Raw genomic sequence first — 18147 nt, 5'->3', positions numbered from 1 at the left:
TGATGATCTGTTGAGCCTGGTTCAGCATCTGTTTATAATTACACTCTAGAACTCATTTTCCAGTAACAGAAACATTACACAAATTCAAACAGTGGAGTAACCTGGTCTGAGGTTGGGGAATGTCTTTGAGTTCTAGCTTCAGACAGATATAAAATCAGAGCTCTCCACTGTAAACTGGATCATCTCAAATCAGGCCTTTCTCATACAACAAGGAATTCACTTTGATGGGACATTGCTGTTTCAATTCAAATAAAATCAGGTATACAGTATAGAGGGGAGTTGGAATTTTCATGGTAGATGTTGATTGTTGAATATATGAAATTTTCTCTTTGATTCATTATTTCTTAATAAAGATCTTGGTCTGTTCAACATGCGTGGCACACCTTTTAGATGCTTTACAGATTTCTGTTCATGTAGTACAGAATTTTATACTGGATTAGTTTAAGTGTATTAGAATGAAATGATATTTTTACAGCGGATCTCCCTTGCCTTCGGTTGGAAGCAGTTGTGTTTTACTGATCATGCAATCAGAAGCCATACCCGTACGGTGCATATAATTATGACAGTCACATTACGATGGCATTTTGAGCTAGCTCGAGTCTACAATTATCTTTCAGTTACTAACGTGTAATATTGGCTACACCTCAATCACTAATTCATGGGTTTGTCTCTCTTACGCTGCATATATATGTATAGTGTTTGGTGTCCAATTGTATTATTTTTGGCTTTGGGAATTATATGCATTAGACGGTCGTTTCGGTATCTCCCGACAAGCCTCCAATAGTCTGACCAAGCAGAAATTGTTTGATGTTATGTGTTTTGGCTCCGGAAATTATATATTTAGTTGCTTGCTCGGATGGACCGTATACATGGTACATGTCCTAAAGCTTTGTCAAGTATTGTATACAGATATGGATTCACTTGCAGAAGTCTTACTGGAGTTTTGTACAAAATTGGGCTTACAAGGAGAATGATGCCCTTTTTCAATGTCGTAAATCTAGTCAGTGTTGTGATTCCAGTATATTAAAAATAGGATGTTTAACAATATTTTCTCTGCTGTTGGATTTGTTTGACAGAAATCAATGTTGTGAATGTGAATTGATGAACCTTACCAAGGAAGCTTTGTATAAGGTATAATGATAATGATCCGGTCTCATTAATAATTCTAGTTTCCATGGATTGTTTCAAGTTTACAGAAACAGATCTCATCTTGCGATTTTTTAAAAATTTTTTAGTCAGAGGGATTTTATTTTTGTCCAGGAAAAGTTGTGTATTGTGGTCAATATGATAGACATAGAACAAACCCTGACCACCAGTAGAGGAAAATTTGTAGTGGTCAGCAGAATCAGCGAGATGAAGCATTGACTACTTAATCAGTGAAGAAGTAGTCTATATATATGGTGTTCAGTAAAATTTTAAACATAAAACATTGACCAGAAAAGTTTGTGTAGTAAACAGAGTCCTTAAGATAAAGCAATGATCACTGGTAGAACATTTTTGTGGACACTAGGGTCGTGAAACACTGACCACTTGACCAGTGTTGGAGAAGATATGATCATTATGACATATGAAATGCTGACTATGCGGTAGTCGGGCTGAAGCTGGCGTCCATCCATCACTAGCGATCTATAACAGTTATGACAAGCTCAGGTATATACTGTAATGTTATAAGATTAATTACCAATAACAGTGTTTTTCTGTCTGCCTCCACGCTTTAAATCGTGATAAGTACCATGTACAAACAGATTGTGGTGTGATACATGTGTACAGGACTAGTGAAACAAAAGATATTGTTTCAATATGACTGGACTCAGCAGCCCGTTACACACATGTCCATCATAACTAATGGTCTAAAGTACTGACCAGGATGTATAGTGAGTGGGTGGCAGGAATTATTAACCAGTGTAGTGAAAAATGTGTGGAGTCATGGTCCTGCGGATTTAGAACGTGAAAGTCAATGGTAGTAGTCGGGATTAAAAATGAATGTTTTAGAAGTTTCACAATGTCAGTGTCGTTGCCCATGTTTGTGTCATACTCGAGTGGATAATCGTTTCATTTTGAACGGACGACTGGATAATCACATTGTTCATAATTTTAGTCCACAGTTTCAAAGTCAAAGGTGAGTTTTCCTTATACTTTTTGATTGATCATCATATAATATCCACTAATAAGAGCATGAATCCTTATTTCTGAAAATTTTCTTAATTTTTAGTATATTCAATTTTATTTCAGTAATAAATCTGAAAAGTAAAGTTTGATATAAGAGGGCAAGTTTCAGTTCTTCTCTGATGAAAATGAAGCATTTGTGAAGAAATAAATTACAGAACATCTGTGAAAGTATGTAATTTTGATTCTAATCAATGTTCTGAAATTATATTGTGTGTGTGTGTGGGGGGGGGGGGGGGGGGGGTGGAAACTGGAAAGTATTGATGTGAAAATATATGATAATTTATGTTTCTGTTTCCAAGAAGTGGGAAACAGTCCTCCGTTCTTTATATTTGAATTGGAGCATTTACTTTGAGGTTACAACTAAAATCATAATTAACTTTGTTTAATATGGTTCTCATGTTCAGGAGAGATATATGCTGAAAATTTATCCCAGAATGGTCATTTGGCCAATGGATGTAAGGCAAATAGGGACAATTGGAGGCCAAAATGGGTTAATGGTTTCCCAAGGGAGTTGTTTTGAGTGTACACCATTGATTTGTTCCGTGGTCAAACATTTACTTGCTACTTAATTGGATGTTGAAGGAGTACCAGAAGGAATTTAACCCGTTGACCCCTAAGTATACACAATGGAATGTACTGTTGATTGATCTGGGTAGATCCACTTTAAGTCTGTAGGAGTGAAGGGTTGTAAATAATTGGTTAAAGATGATTTTTGTAAGATATGGTAATAAGGTTATTACCAGTATTCAGTTAATAAAACAGTACATCTAGAAGTCTCCTACACAAAGTGTTAGATTTGTGACCAGTCAGTGATCAATAATTACTCTGTTACTATTTGATAACATTGCTGACAATGATAATGAGAGTCATCAATAACCAGAGGCCCAAGGCCTAGTTAAACAAGAAGTTGTTGAAAGGTTGTGTAGGTCAAAATTATTTTCAATATGCATAATGCTTAGTTTTATGAAATTTGTTCTCTTTCAAACTTAACTTTGTCATAATACACTGTATCAAAGATTTTTGTCAAAGGAGTTCAAAGTATAAAATTTCATCACTAAAAGGCAAAACAGAAATCATGAGAATGTATCATTGAGTAAGTGTAACAAGCAGAAATTGCTAGGCAAACTTTGACGGACAAATTTCAGAGCAATACCATCTCGGTAAGGTCTATATGAGTAGTTATCAATGTTGCAGATGACTTTGCAATTGTCTTTCAGAGCAATTTCGCTGAGATTGACAATATTGGCATGCATTTTCAATATGTTGACTTTCAGAGCAACATTTATGAGGTCTGAAATGAATTTAAGCATTGAACTTCTTTTAGTTGGCATGGATGATATGAATGCAAAATAGACAAAAACAAATTCTACAGTTGGCAGTTCATGGGCTTATAATGCACGACTGACTTTTACAAGTTCACACTGTAGTGATGTCATACAATGGTGATATAAAATCTACAACACTGCTGTAGACGACCTTGACTGGAGACATTGAAATATCTTCCAATGACCTTGGCCCCCATCGTAAGCAGTCATATTGAAGGGATGCTGAAAAAGAAATTTCCTTTTCCTTTGATGATGATGATGTTGATTCTGTAAATGAATAAGGTCGTCAGTGTAAGACAATATTGTTGATAGCACCCTAATGGTATCCTCCAGCAGTTTAGGAAAACCATTTTGTTAAGGTTATATTGCAAATCTTCCCTGTCTAGGAAAACAATATTTCTATTTTTCTTGTGTTACTGCAGCAGACCTTGCAATTACTCAGAAGACCAAAACAATCTGCTTGTCAGGCCTGTTCCTGAACAGCACACTGTTGAACGACTTTGAAATGATTATGCTGTTGTCATGTGTGCATGCAACAAGTTTCATGCACTTTCACAACTGCTAGTTGTGGTAATCAATCAGGATTATCGGTCCTGTTTATGTTAGCCCATTAACCACTGGTCAGAGCTCATCATTTCAAATTACAGCTGGAACCAAATTTGACCAGAAAGAGTGCAAGGAAAATTACATCAGAAGTTTGACAACAAAATTGCCCTAAACATTTCAAATGGATCAGCTTGTTATTTGACTTGGAGCATTCTATGTTTGCATTTAGGGGCAAGAGGTTGCCATCTATCACCTGAGCATGCCAGTAAATCAATGCTGCTTGTTTACATGAGTGTCTTAGGGAGACAGATGGAACAGAAGCAGACTCTTGGAAAAATGCTGGAAAGAAGATAGATTACATCTTTACCTGCTATATATTCAAACTGCTCTGCAGATCCTCTCAAGAGTGATCGAAAATGCGCATAGCCTTTTGAAAGAACTAGTTGAAAAATATCAATAACGATGTTTGCATTTTCGATCTTGTACATTGCATGACAACCTATTCCTAAAGATGGATTTTGTAATAGATTTCCTGTAACCTGTGTCTAGGACCGAGTAAACTCTTTTATGGATTTTATATATCAATTTGTTTATTGATAGAAATCCTTTTCATTTCTTGTTTGCATGTTTTGTTCTGTTTTAATCAGAAGACAAGAGAAGAGAGTAGGTGGCACCATTTCTGTATGTTTGTGATTAAACATGCAGATCTGGTTTTCATCACCACCTACACAAGACAAATGTGTATAAAAAGATGCTGTATTTATCCACAAATAAACCCATTTCTTGTAATAAAACCACTGACATAATCTGTTGCACATCATTATAAAAGCTCCATAAGATATTGCAGTGTTCTGCAATAAGCCCAACTTAATGTTTAATCAGAGATTATGTGTTTGCACCATGTAAAAGTGAATAAGATACATGATGTCAATCAGCTTAGTTCCCAGATCAAAACTCAAGTTATAATCTGTGATTTAAATGTTGTGTCAAATATTTATTAGTGAAGTTACCAGAAACTTAAAGTCAACATATTTAAATATTGAAAGTGTTTTCTATAATTTCCATGATTTCCTCCATTGACTACATTAAACACTTGTGACATGACATAAGCTTATAGATTTTCTTGAAATCTTGATTCTTAATATGGCTCTCCTGTATGTTAATGCGATTGTTGATCATTTGTTTTTCATAGGAGATTTTTCTCAGATCCAATGTCGTTCCTGAATGTGTTGCAAATTGAAAAAAAATACACAGAAAGCTATAATGGTGAGGGAGATTTGATTTCAGAATAATCTTCATGCAAAATGCACATGACTAAGTGTGCAGCTAAAACGTTTTGAAACGTTCCTTCTTTCAGTTAGAGATAGTACGCCATTAAGCAGACTATATTAGGTGTTATTGGACTCCATTTCTTCATGATATTAGTTTTAACAGAGCATTGGGTTTGCTGCATCCAGGGGGCTGTCTGTACACCAAGTGTTTCTGAACATGCAAACCAACTATTTCCATGCAAGACTTCGGGTAAACATTTCATGCTTTGAGGGTTTCATTTAAAATCTACCTTACCAGAACTAGCTTATAATGGAGTAATTACCAGTAACAGACATTTGTAAGAAGTTCTGTCAGCTTTAAAAAGTGAAAATTATACCATCAAAATTATAAAACTATTGGATATGTCATATGCTTAATGTTTTTAACAATGATATAGGTAAAATTGAAGTCTTTTTCAAGCCTCATGACTAGAGATGGAAATCAAGTGAAAAGTATTCATAAGATGAAACATGCTAAAAAGTTAACAATGCTTGATCATGTTGAGATATAATTTAGAAAGTGAATCAGATGGAGGGAGTTTAAAATGGGTTTTTTTTGTAATTCACAACATGTACAGTAGGCTATAACGGTTTTGATATAGTTTTGGCTGATGGTGCTGCCATCTACCGGTCAAACTGGGAGGTGGATCAGGTCGAAGTATTTTTGTTTTGGTACAATGCCCACAATGTTTTGCTAGTTGTCTGATGTTTCCTCGGGTTATAAAGAAGAAAATGTGTTCACCACGATTTTGTTATTAGAGAAATTATTTTGTTGTTTCTTTATAATAACTTGAAGAGGTTGTGTTTTGAATAAATAAATCATAGACTGACTTTACATTTACCTGTTATTACAGGGGAATGGTGCATTGCTGTATTTATTCAGAAAAATGCCCAGAATATGTCACATGAAATGTGACTTAAAGTGGGCTTATTACAGGGCAATAATATGGCATTTTTGATAAAATTACCAAAAGATGTGGATAGGTCTACTACCAGGCATGGGCTTACAAGGGGATGCTTACGGTAGGTCGTTGTGTATAACTTCCTTAGCAGTAAGAATTTGCTGGAGAGCGTTAATCTTAATTTTTACCAGCATTGGTTAATTGCAGGATACCTAAGGTAATTTGTTGTGTAAAACTTCCATAGCAGTAAGAGTGCGCTTGAAAGTGCTAATCTTTGTTTTTAACCAGTCTTGGGCTTATCACAGGATACATACGGTATTTTGTTGTGTATAATTTCCTCATCATTGAGAGTGCTGGAAAGTGCTAATCTTTGTTTTTACCAGGGTCTATCTGATATTTATCTATTTACTATGGAATGTGTTGTTCTGTTTTCAAGTAGGAACCATTTCCTAACTGAGAAAGTAAGGATGTGTTACCCGATATGAATATGAAAGCTTACTCTAGTCTGTAATCTAATGAGAAGATTCTGATTGGAAAGATTTTGTTTTGTGTGATATTTTGACACTTGTATATGTATTTTATATGATAATAATTCTTACAAACACATAATGTAAATATTTTACCCTTACCTTGTTTTCTGTATATCCTATTGTATTGCATTTTATCCCAAATGATTGTTATCACTTTAGAAACTTTATTTTGTAAAGGTTTTTGATTGCTCAACTCCATGTGAAGGTCAATATTATAACAAAACCTCAGACGAGTCCACATCTCAATATTTCAAGGTCAGAGTGAAGGTCATAACTACTATTTATAGAGATTTTCAGACAATGATATTGATAAAAAGAATCCATTCTTTCTGATATACACAAATATTTAAAAATGCCTCGTGAATATTCACGTTTTGATTTCGGTTGATATTGTTGCCGTCAGATTTATATTTTACTTTTTTTTACTCATTATTTTTGAGTCTATAGCAATGGTTGAAACCCTGCTCTACAGAGGGCTTTGGATTTCATTGATCTATGAAGAGTACATTCACTCCTGGGTGAAATGCCGGCAAAGTTAACTTGATTGTATTACATCATATTATTATTGCATTTGTGTTGATTTGGATCATATACCATTTGCACTAGTGTGACCATATGCACCATTTTACTGAAAAAATGCATTTGATCGTAAATGTTTTATTTCTCTCGAGAGCGATACGTCTTGTACTCCATGAATGTTAAATGTGTATCAGTTTCAATATCTCCCCATCAGTGCAAAGGTCTGGGTGTCTGTATTCAGCATTGCTTCCATCACATCACTCAATACATAATGTTGGAAGCTTATTCGAGGAACTCAGTTTTATTGGGCCCTGTCTGATGGATTACAGTGCACAAGCAATGGGGTCATACCTTCAAAAGCAATATCAAATTCTCTTTGGTTATAACAGGACAAAAATTTTAATACGATAAGTAAATTTATTATCATGAAATCAGAGGTCATGGTCATGGAATGTTTGATTTGTAATTATATCTAATTAAGGTAAAAATACCAGAAGCCTTTTGTTTTTATCTTGTAAATATGTAGCTTAATGATCATAATTTTTATTAGAAACATCATATGGCTTATTTTATAGGTCAAGTTAGTTTATAATATTAGATGTGATGAGGCTATTTCCCCCCCCCCCCCACAAAAAAAAAAAAAAAATAAGCACATGCCCCTATTTAGAATCAGAGATAATAATGTGTATACCCCCTGGTGGCCTGTAATAAGCCCACCCCCTGACCTGTTAGTCACGGGGAATGTATTTGCCCTTTTGATAAGGCATCCCCAGACTTTGAATCAGAGGGGTTGGCCATTGGGCTTATTACCGGATCAATAAGATAATACATGTGAATATCTTTGAATAGTTGGGAATGTGTTGTGTTGATCTTTACGTTAGACAGAGTGGGACATACATTTTATGTTGTGTAAAACATGAATTGAATAGTTGGGAATGTTTTGTGTTGATCTTTACATTAGACAGAGTGGGACATACATTTTATGTTGTGTAAAACATGAATTGAATAGTTGGGAATGTTTTGTGTTGATCTTTACATTAGTCAGAGGGGAACATACATTTTATGTTGTGTAAAACATGAAATGAATTGTTGGGAATGTTTTGTGTTGATCTTTACATAAGATAGAGTGAGACATACATTTTATGTTGTGTAAAACATGAATTGAATAGTGAATGTTTTGTGTTGATCTTTACTTTAGTTACATTTTATGTTGTGTAAAACATGAAATGAATTGTTGGGAATGTTTTGTGTTGATCTTTACATAAGATAGAGTGAGACATACATTTTATGTTGTGTAAAACATGAATTGAATAGTTGGGAATGTTTTGTGTTGATCTTTACCTAAGATAGAGTGAGACATACATTTTATGTTGTGTAAAACATGAAATGAATTGTTGGGAATGTTTTGTGTTGATCTTTACATAAGATAGAGTGAGACATACATTTTATGTTGTGTAAAACATGAATTGAATAGTTGGGAATGTTTTGTGTTGATCTTTACCTAAGATAGAGTGAGACATACATTTTATGTTGTGTAAAACATGAAATGAATTGTTGGGAATGTTTTGTGTTGATCTTTACATAAGATAGAGTGAGACATACATTTTATGTTGTGTAAAACATGAATTGAATAGTTGGGAATGTTTTGTGTTGATCTTTACTTTAGTCAGAGGGGAACATACATTTTATGTTGTGTAAAACATGAAATGAATTGTTGGGAATGTTTTGTGTTGATCTTTACATAAGATAGAGTGAGACATACATTTTATGTTGTGTAAAACATGAATTGAATAGTTGGGAATGTTTTGTGTTGATCTTTACCTAAGATAGAGTTACATTTTATGTTGTGTAAAACATGAAATGAATTGTTGGGAATGTTTTGTGTTGATCTTTACATAAGATAGAGTGAGACATACATTTTATGTTGTGTAAAACATGAATTGAATAGTTGGGAATGTTTTGTGTTGATCTTTACATAAGATAGAGTGAGACATACATTTTATTTGTGTAAAACATGAATTGAATAGTTGGGAATGTTTTGTGTTGATCTTTACTTTATGAACATACATTTTATGTTGTGTAAAACATGAAATGAATTGTTGGGAATGTTTTGTGTTGATCTTTACATAAGATAGAGTGAGACATACATTTTATGTTGTGTAAAACATGAATTGAATAGTTGGGAATGTTTTGTGTTGATCTTTACCTAAGATAGAGTGAGACATACATTTTATGTTGTGTAAAACATGAATTGAATAGTTGGGAATGTTTTGTGTTGATCTTTACATAAGATAGAGTGAGACATACATTTTATGTTGTGTAAAACATGAATTGAATAGTTGGGAATGTTTTGTGTTGATCTTTGCATAAGATAGAGTGAGACATACATTTTATGTTGTGTAAAACATGAATTGAATAGTTGGGAATGTTTTGTGTTGATCTTTACATAAGATAGAGTGAGACATACATTTTATGTTGTGTAAAACATGAATTGAATAGTTGGGAATGTTTTGTGTTGATCTTTACCTAAGATAGAGTGAGACATACATTTTTTAATGAGACTTGCGTGGGATCAGTGTAATGAAGCCTATTAAAATGTGTACGACTGATCAGCAGATAAAAGTGTATGATAAATGCACACAAGTCTGTGGCCTTGGAATGTTGTGCTTGGACAGCAGTTCTAGGAATGTTTGAGCTGTGTAATTTAGGATCAGAGTGTCAATAAATAAACCTCAGCAAACTAGCGCTTGATTAATCTGTTCAATGATTAAATTAATGATGAAAGAATTGCAATCGAAGAGAACGATTTTCTGAGGCAGCAGCAAAGAAGCTGATCTCAACAAAATAGATTTATTGCGTAATGTTTTGCACAAGGAGCCACTCCGTAGAGGATAGAATGTTGGTCACCGCTTAACAGGTGAAGGTTAAAGTGTTTGAAGTCACATGACAAACTTCAGGAAATAGTCTTGGCTGTTTGTGTTGATTTGGAATTGATACATGATAAAGTTAAGAATGAATAATTTTGTCATGTTATTTTTAATTAGATGTGCCAGTTGTGGTAATAAAGGAGATGCCATATAAAGCTAAGAATGTTTCAATAGCTGACTGTTGAGGACTTAAAATGTTGAAATGTTAATTGTTAGTGTCAGAGGTCAAAGACGACAAGACAAACGAGGAAGGATCTAATTATTGGCACATCAGCTGACAGCTAATGATACGGGATGAGCTAAGGCAGCCTTAGATTCTTACACAGGATGATGGAGGTATGTGTGCTGAAGGCTAGAAACATTGGACACACACACCAGGCCCAGCCACTCACATCCCAGAGAATTCACAACCATCAGCAATTCAGACTTTACCTTGTTAGCTTTGTAAGAGATTAAATCAGAGGAAAATTACTGGCAATTTTATTGATTGGAAGGATTGATAACTATCTCAGATTACTATTCTAGTGGGTATGATTTGTAGTGATGATTAAAATTTTTAAAGTTTAAATTAAAAGTGAAACAGGACAGCTTAATTTAGTGATTTAAACTTCCTCAGACCCCAAGTGTGTGTAGGTTGATTAATTATGGAGGGTTTCTTTAAGTAATGGGGATTTTTCTCAGTGGCGGAGATTCTGTGTTCATTATAGATTTTTAATCTGTTTGCTTTTTAGAATAGACAAGAAGACAAGACTCCCTGACTGATGTGCTATTTCAACTACTGTTAATTACTTTTAAGATCTCTGATTTAAGTGGGTGAAGTAAAACATTTTTTTTCCCATTTTCTGTGAGTTGGTTGGTCTGTGTACATAACTGACAAGATGGTATCGTCTTCACTTATACCAACCTGACCAAATCAAAGAAAAATTGAAAAAGATTCATTGAAACAATTAAAATAAGGTGGATATATTTGAAAAATATATTATCCTTACTATAGACGTTGTTTTGATGCAGTTAACTAGTAAACTTATTATTAGTTTGAAAGTTTTCGTAATTTGTTTTAGCCGGAGGTGAAAATACATTAGAATGATTGATTGATATAAACTACTGCCTGTCCAACAGTAAGTAATGTATCAAAATTAACAAGTGGACGAAGATATGTATACCACATGCTCAAAACAAGGCTAGGTTATATAACAGTCCACCGACAAGAAGTGAGAGATAATATCAGAGAACATGTAATTAAAAAGAACAGTGGGGACAGAAGATATCATCTAGAATATTTGTCCTATAAAATTGAAAATAAGGATGGAGGATGGAGGAGTAAAGGCAATAGTGCTAAGGGTCAAGGCATGGTGATTAGGGGATTATGAAAGGGTACCAATGAAGACTAAGGAGAGGTGAGAGACAGATCCTTAGGGGGTCAGGACAGTGATGAGTGGGATGAAGGGGTGAAGACTAACAGAAGGGTGTCAGACAGATTTTCTGAGGGTTAGGACATTGTGATGAGGGATGAACACTAATAGAGGGGTGACAGACAGATTTTCTAGGGGTAGGACATTGTGATGAGGGATGAACACTAATAGAGGGGTGACAGACAGATTTTCTGGGGGTTAGGACATTGTGATGAGGGATGAACACTAATAGAGGGGTGACAGACAGATTTTCTAGGGGTTAGGACATTGTGATGAGGGATGAACACTAATAGAGGGGTGACAGACAGATTTTCTGGGGGTTAGGACATTGTGATGAGGGATGAACACTAATAGAGGGGTGACAGACAGATTTTCTAGGGGTAGGACATTGTGATGAGGGATGAACACAAATAGAGGGGTGACAGACAGATTTTCTAGGGGTTAGGACATTGTGATGAGGGATGAACACTAATAGAGGGGTGACAGACAGATTTTCTAGGGGTTAGGACATTGTGATGAGGGATGAACACTAATAGAGGGGTGACAGACAGATTTTCTAGGGGTTAGGACATTGTGATGAGGGGTGAAGACCAAGAAGGGTTGTTAGACTGATTCTGTCATTATTTGGCCATTGATAAGTGCCCTGTATATCTCTGGTAGACCTGTGAATGGGTTTGTAATTCACGGAGACCAACCCTGATGTATGGGCCACTGCCTGTGTGAGCTGTCTGCTGCCGCTGATGCTGGGGCTGTTTGACTGCCTGTGCACATCCTGTGTTGTATAGTTCCATAGACCAGGCTGCACTGGACTCACTCTGTAGATATTGCACTAGAACCACTCTTCATAGACATTCTCCATATCACCTCTAGTGTCTGTATACTTCTGTACATGATCCACTTTACTAGTCTTAGTGGTTGAATGTGGAGGAATACAACCAATATTTCAATATAAACTGTTTGATACCAGTCTGCCATCCCACATCTCCGCAAGATTACATCAGCATTGAATCAGGATTTATTTGATTTTTTTCCCGGTTTGATGTTCATGATAAAAGTTGTGTGACAGAGTTTCAGTGACGATATTGTGGTACCCAGGGATTCCTACTTTACTGTGCGATTGGTATTTGTAAACCAACTTTATCATTTATTTGGGTGCAATGTAATGAATTTGCACTCTGCTACAAGTCAGTGATGAGGGGAAAGGGAATATGGTCGTAAGTATACATAGCACACATATATAGAATCCGAGAAGTGTAATTAAAATATCATGTTGAAAATAAGAATTCCACTAATATTAGTTTTGTTGTAATTGAATGATGGAAGTGTATTATGTTTCTTACTTTTATATTTTGTTTATTTTTTCTTTGTGAATAATAGTGAAAAGAGTAATTTACAACCAGGATATCAGTGTTCTTTTGATTGTAAGACATTTCATTGTCACATGTTTTTATTTACTTTGTTTTTACATCACCTTTTAATCATGATATTGTACAATAATAACCTTTTAGCCATGACATTGTACAATAATAACCTTTTAGCCATGATATTGTACAAAAATAACATTTTAGCCATGACATTGTACAATAATAACCTTTTAGCCATGATATTGTACAAAAATAACATTTTAGCCACGATATTGTGCAATAAGAACCTTTTAGTCATATTGTACTATAATAATCTTTTAGCCATGACATTGTACAAAAATAACCTCTTAGCCATGACATTGTACAATAATAATCTTTTAGTCCAGATATTGTACAATCAAATACTTGTTAATTATGTAGATTGAGAGGAAAAGGAAACACTGCCATCAGATATATGATTCAGGGTCAATTACATGGCTATGATTCCTCTATTACCAACTCAGGACTGGAATAGTGTGTAAATACAACAATGATACAGCAGCTGAGTCAGACGATTATAGTTGAATTAGGTTTATCATACTAAGTTTAACACGTGCTATGTGAGACATGTGTTTCACTATGCTTAATAGATATACAAAGTTTAATACAACAAAATGACAGATAAGGTAACAATATAATGTGATTACAGTATTGAAAAAGACCTATATTTAGATATAACTATTTAAAACAACATTGGACTGTCAATGTATATGTTGTTATTCATAAGGTAATTGACTTCTAATGTTTCTATTCAAAATTCAACTGACTGGCAATGAATTTATCAAAAACAAGTGACTGGCAATGAATTTATCGAAAACAAGTGACTGGCAATGCAGCTTTTCATAAGATAATTTACTTGCAATGTAATTATACAAAAAACAAGTGAGTGGCAATGTAGCTATACAAAAGACAAGCAATTAGCAATGTAGCTATACAAAAAACAAGTAATTAGCAATGTAGCTATACAAAAAACAAGTAATTAGCAATGTAGCTATGTTATACAAAAAACAAGTAATTAGCAATGTAGCTATACAAAAAACAAGTAATTAGCAATGTAGCTATACAAAAACAAGTAATTAGCAATGTAGCTATACAAAAAACAAGTAATTAGCAATGTAGCTATACAAAAAACAAGTAATTAGCAATGTAGCTATACAAAAAACAAGTAATTAGCAATGTAGCTATGTTATACAAAAAACAAGTAATTAGCAATGTAGCTATGCTATACAAAAAACAAGTAATTAGCAGTGTAGCTATACAAAAAACAAGTAACTTGCAATATAGATATTCTAAGATAATGTTTGTGACTGAAATTTTATCAAGGCAATATTCCATGTTATCATTTACAAATGTGTATGTGGGTTATATTACAAAATGAAAACCATCACATTAAACTTCACAAACAATTACTAGGTTGTTAAGTCTGATAAATTCTACATGGTGTTGACCTCCTGTTTGGTGTGTATATACTGTGATTATATTACAAGGTTACCAATAGTTGCAGGCTTGGTGGAATAGAAGAGGTGTGACTGCAGGAAATTGATTTTGTCCAGCACTTGTTGTCCCTGCGACAAAACTCTTGTACTTTTCTGCAGACGTAGACACATTTTATGTACATAATTGTTTGGCTGCAAGTATACAACGAAAATACATAAATGTATATGGTAGGTGCTAGTAAGACCATATATGTCTAGTGAGTATTGATGAAGAAATTCCCAGTGGTATGGACTTTGTATACATTTACAATGACAGTATGTATATTTGGAAGATATGATATTTGCATAATCGTCTGTCGGTTATTGGTGAGACAAAACAGAAACAGACTTTCTTATTGATACTGCAACTTATTTGATGCGATCTCTCTTTGAGGTATTGATATCAAGACTTTCCAAGTCAGGGGTTTTGACAGTTTCTCCAACGGTTTTATCTATATTCTTAGGAAACTTTTCCAGTAGTGATCTGAAAGTAAAAGATTTGATTTTTTGTCAAATTGTAAGGAAAGATAGAAATGAAAATTGAAAAATATTTATGAATCTGATTAAGAATGAGGAAAAATAAACTTTGCATTAAATTTGATAACCTGTGATCAACTGTAATAACTCACATCAACTATAGTGAAATTTGGTCACTTATTTTCTAAATATGTTTACATGAAAGCGTCGTTCCCTTCCTATATATAATCAGAAAATACAATTCTAGGTAAATTCTATCATTAGCTCTTGATGGTTGTGCATGGAATCTTTTAATTCTGTCTCACTGGCAAATTGTAAATCTTTGTGAAGGTCCATCAATGATGTTAAGAGCGAGATATTTCGTGACCTATATATCAACATGTTTTAAAGCTGGTGGAGTTTGACTCCCCAGTTACATGTTGTAACATTGGTTTTCATGCTGAGAGTGTGAGAAAACCATTATAGGCCGATTCAAGTGTAGAAATTTATAACTCCTGTCCTTGTGATGTGTAAAAGTAAAAAATCCTTTTAATAAGTTTTTCTATCTTTGACTTGATGAAAGTAATTGTGGTATGTGTTTGTAATGAAGGGAACATATGTGCTACCCAGTAAATGTCTACAGTGATAGGTCAGTATTAAAAGATGTGACGGTATGTACTATTCACAGCCACCCAACATCACAACACCAGCAATATCATCACCCCAAAACGTCACAGCCATAAAGGACTTTTTAGCCGTCCAACACTACCACAGTTTCTAATTATCAGCCCTCATGAAGAATGCTGTTTCCAGTTCCAATGTGTGATGTTATATATATATAGTTGGGTGGCAATGTCTTCTGGTAGCCTTTCTTGTCAGAGACAGCTGTGATAATGACGCTGTAGTCCTCATTATAACTCTTCATCTGAAATTGTTAGAAAAAATATAGGACTGAACCATGTTGAGATGAAATATTAACGTTTGAAGAACAAGTTAAAAAAGATTATAGCACTTTCTTTTAGTGAATCCATTTTTTTGATCTCTAATGTTTTCTAAAGTGAAGATAGGAATGTCTTTCGCTAAACCATTCTTGGATCAGTGTTGCTGCAACAATGCTAGGCATCTTTGGTATGTTTCTGTCAGGTATGTCTACATACATATATGATCTTCTTACAAAAAACGATAACTCATATCTCTTGTTAATGTTTCAAATTTGAATGGGAGAATTGGAAAATTGACTTTGTTAAGAAAATCTTAAGTGTCATCTTGATTTGTATCAATGTTAAAAAAGTTTAATGAATATGAAAAAAATTTTCATGTTGAAAGATTTTATGGAAATTGATACAAAGAATTAAAAGATAATATAAAGAAAGATGTGAAAGATGTAATAAAGAGCTGACAATATGGCTTATTTTGAAGTTAAGTGATTTGGTTTTTAGTTGTTGACTCGCAGTGTATCCCCCATAACCATCTTGTTATCATACAGGAACCATATTGTATAAAATATTATGACTGATAAAGACGCTTACTAATGGTCTGACAAACTAAATCAAGCATTCTGAATCATGAAGAATTACCATGAACGTCACAAGTATATTAAGATTTTACACAGAAAGTTCATTAGCATATTATCAATTATTCTGGAGCTTTATTCATATTCAAAACACTGAGAACATGATGCATAGGTTTTTAGGTTGAGCCAGTCTAAGCTACTTTATCATAGAGACTAGAACTGGTACAGCCCTCTCAGTTTTTCTCATCTGTAATCTTTAACATGCCCGACAGTTATTTACATTCCATGATTTTGATAGCCTAGACAAATGAGTTATAACAGTGTATATTTAACACTTGTTTGCTGCCATTTGTAAATAATAGGATATATATGGGATCTTAGATGAGTTTTTATTTCATAAAGTTTTCATTTTATATGAGGTTTCATGAAACAAGTGTTAAAAGTATTGTCATGAACTTTGGAAATTGACTATCCTGTGCTTTTATGATTGTTTATAATCAGGATAGCATGCAGCGGGCCTCCCTTATGATGTTCATGATTGTTTATAATCAGGATAGCATGCAGCGGGCCTCCCTTAAGATGTTCAGTGGGGTAGCCACAGCCTAGCACTTGGAGATTCAAACATATAATGATTGTTCATGGGGTGATGAAACAAACCAAAACAGCAGGCTTGCATGTCATGTGACAACTTGCTGAAGCAGAGGTTTTGACACTGTCTTGGGTGTCATGTGACACAACTTGCTGAAGCAGAGGTTTTGACACTGTCTTGGGTGTCATGTGACAACTTGCTGAAGCAGAGGTTTTGACACTGTCTTGGATGTCATGTCATGTGAAGCAACTTGGGTGTCATGTGACAACTTGCAGAGGTTTTGACACTGTCTTGGATGTCATGTGACAACTTGCTGAAGCAGAGGTTTTGACACTGTCTTGCTGAAGCAGAGGTTTTGACACTGTCTTGGATGTCATGTGACAACTTGCTGAAGCAGAGGTTTTGACACTGTCTTGGGTGTCATGTGACAACTTGGTTTTGACACTGTCTTGGATGTGTGACAACTTGCTGAAGCAGAGGTTTTGTGACAACTTGCTGAAGCAGAGGTTTTGACACTGTCTTGGGTGTCATGTGACAACTTGCTGAAGCAGAGGTTTTGACACTGTCTTGGGTGTCATGTGACAACTTGCTGAAGCAGAGGTTTTGACACTGTCTTGGGTGTCATGTGACAACTTGCTGAAGCAGAGGTTTTGACACTGTCTTGGGTGTCATGTGACAACTTGCTGAAGCAGAGGTTTTGACACTGTCTTGGATGTCATGTGACAACTTGGATGTCATGTGACAACTTGCTGAAGCAGAGGTTTTGACACTGTCTTGGATGTCATGTGACAACTTGCTGAAGCAGAGGTTTTGACACTGTCTTGGATGTCATGTGACAACTTGCTGAAGCAGAGGTTTTGACACTGTCTTGGGTGTCATGTGCCATGACTTGCTGAATATTTCCTTACATTTCTGCTAGTCTGTAATATCATTTCCTATGGGATGAGGAGTTCTGGGATTTGGTTCTTTCTGAAAAAGCTCGTGCAAGTAGATCAGTTGGATACAAATAAAATATGGGAAATTGTTGTTCTGAATAGGAATGAAATTCAGTTAACGATCTGTCAGGGTCTC

At 34.7% G+C, this 18147-nt stretch overlaps 1 protein-coding gene across 4 annotated transcripts in view; it reads left to right on the top strand.

Moving 5' to 3' along the window:
• Positions 1 to 18147, top strand: part of LOC132550053 (rho GTPase-activating protein 39-like) — a 139502-nt gene that overhangs the window by 11037 nt on the left and 110318 nt on the right. For 3 of the 4 annotated variants that reach the window (XM_060214054.1, XM_060214052.1, XM_060214051.1), the window contains exon 1: positions 12736 to 12854. The exons of the other annotated variant lie outside the window; for it this stretch is intronic. In XM_060214054.1, coding sequence (XP_060070037.1) covers positions 12832 to 12854 — 23 coding nt within the window. In that variant the 5' untranslated portion in view covers positions 12736 to 12831. Of the gene's footprint in view, positions 1 to 12735; positions 12855 to 18147 lie in introns of those variants that run through there. 4 annotated transcript variants of the gene reach the window in all.

Source organism: Ylistrum balloti, unplaced genomic scaffold, assembly GCF_031769215.1.
Source record: "Ylistrum balloti isolate Yb309-2 unplaced genomic scaffold, AGI_CSIRO_Ybal_v1 Utg370102, whole genome shotgun sequence".
Lineage (NCBI taxonomy): Eukaryota > Metazoa > Mollusca > Bivalvia > Pectinida > Pectinidae > Ylistrum > Ylistrum balloti.
Note: the sequence above shows the minus strand (reverse complement) of the source record. Positions and strands in the feature narration are given on the sequence as shown.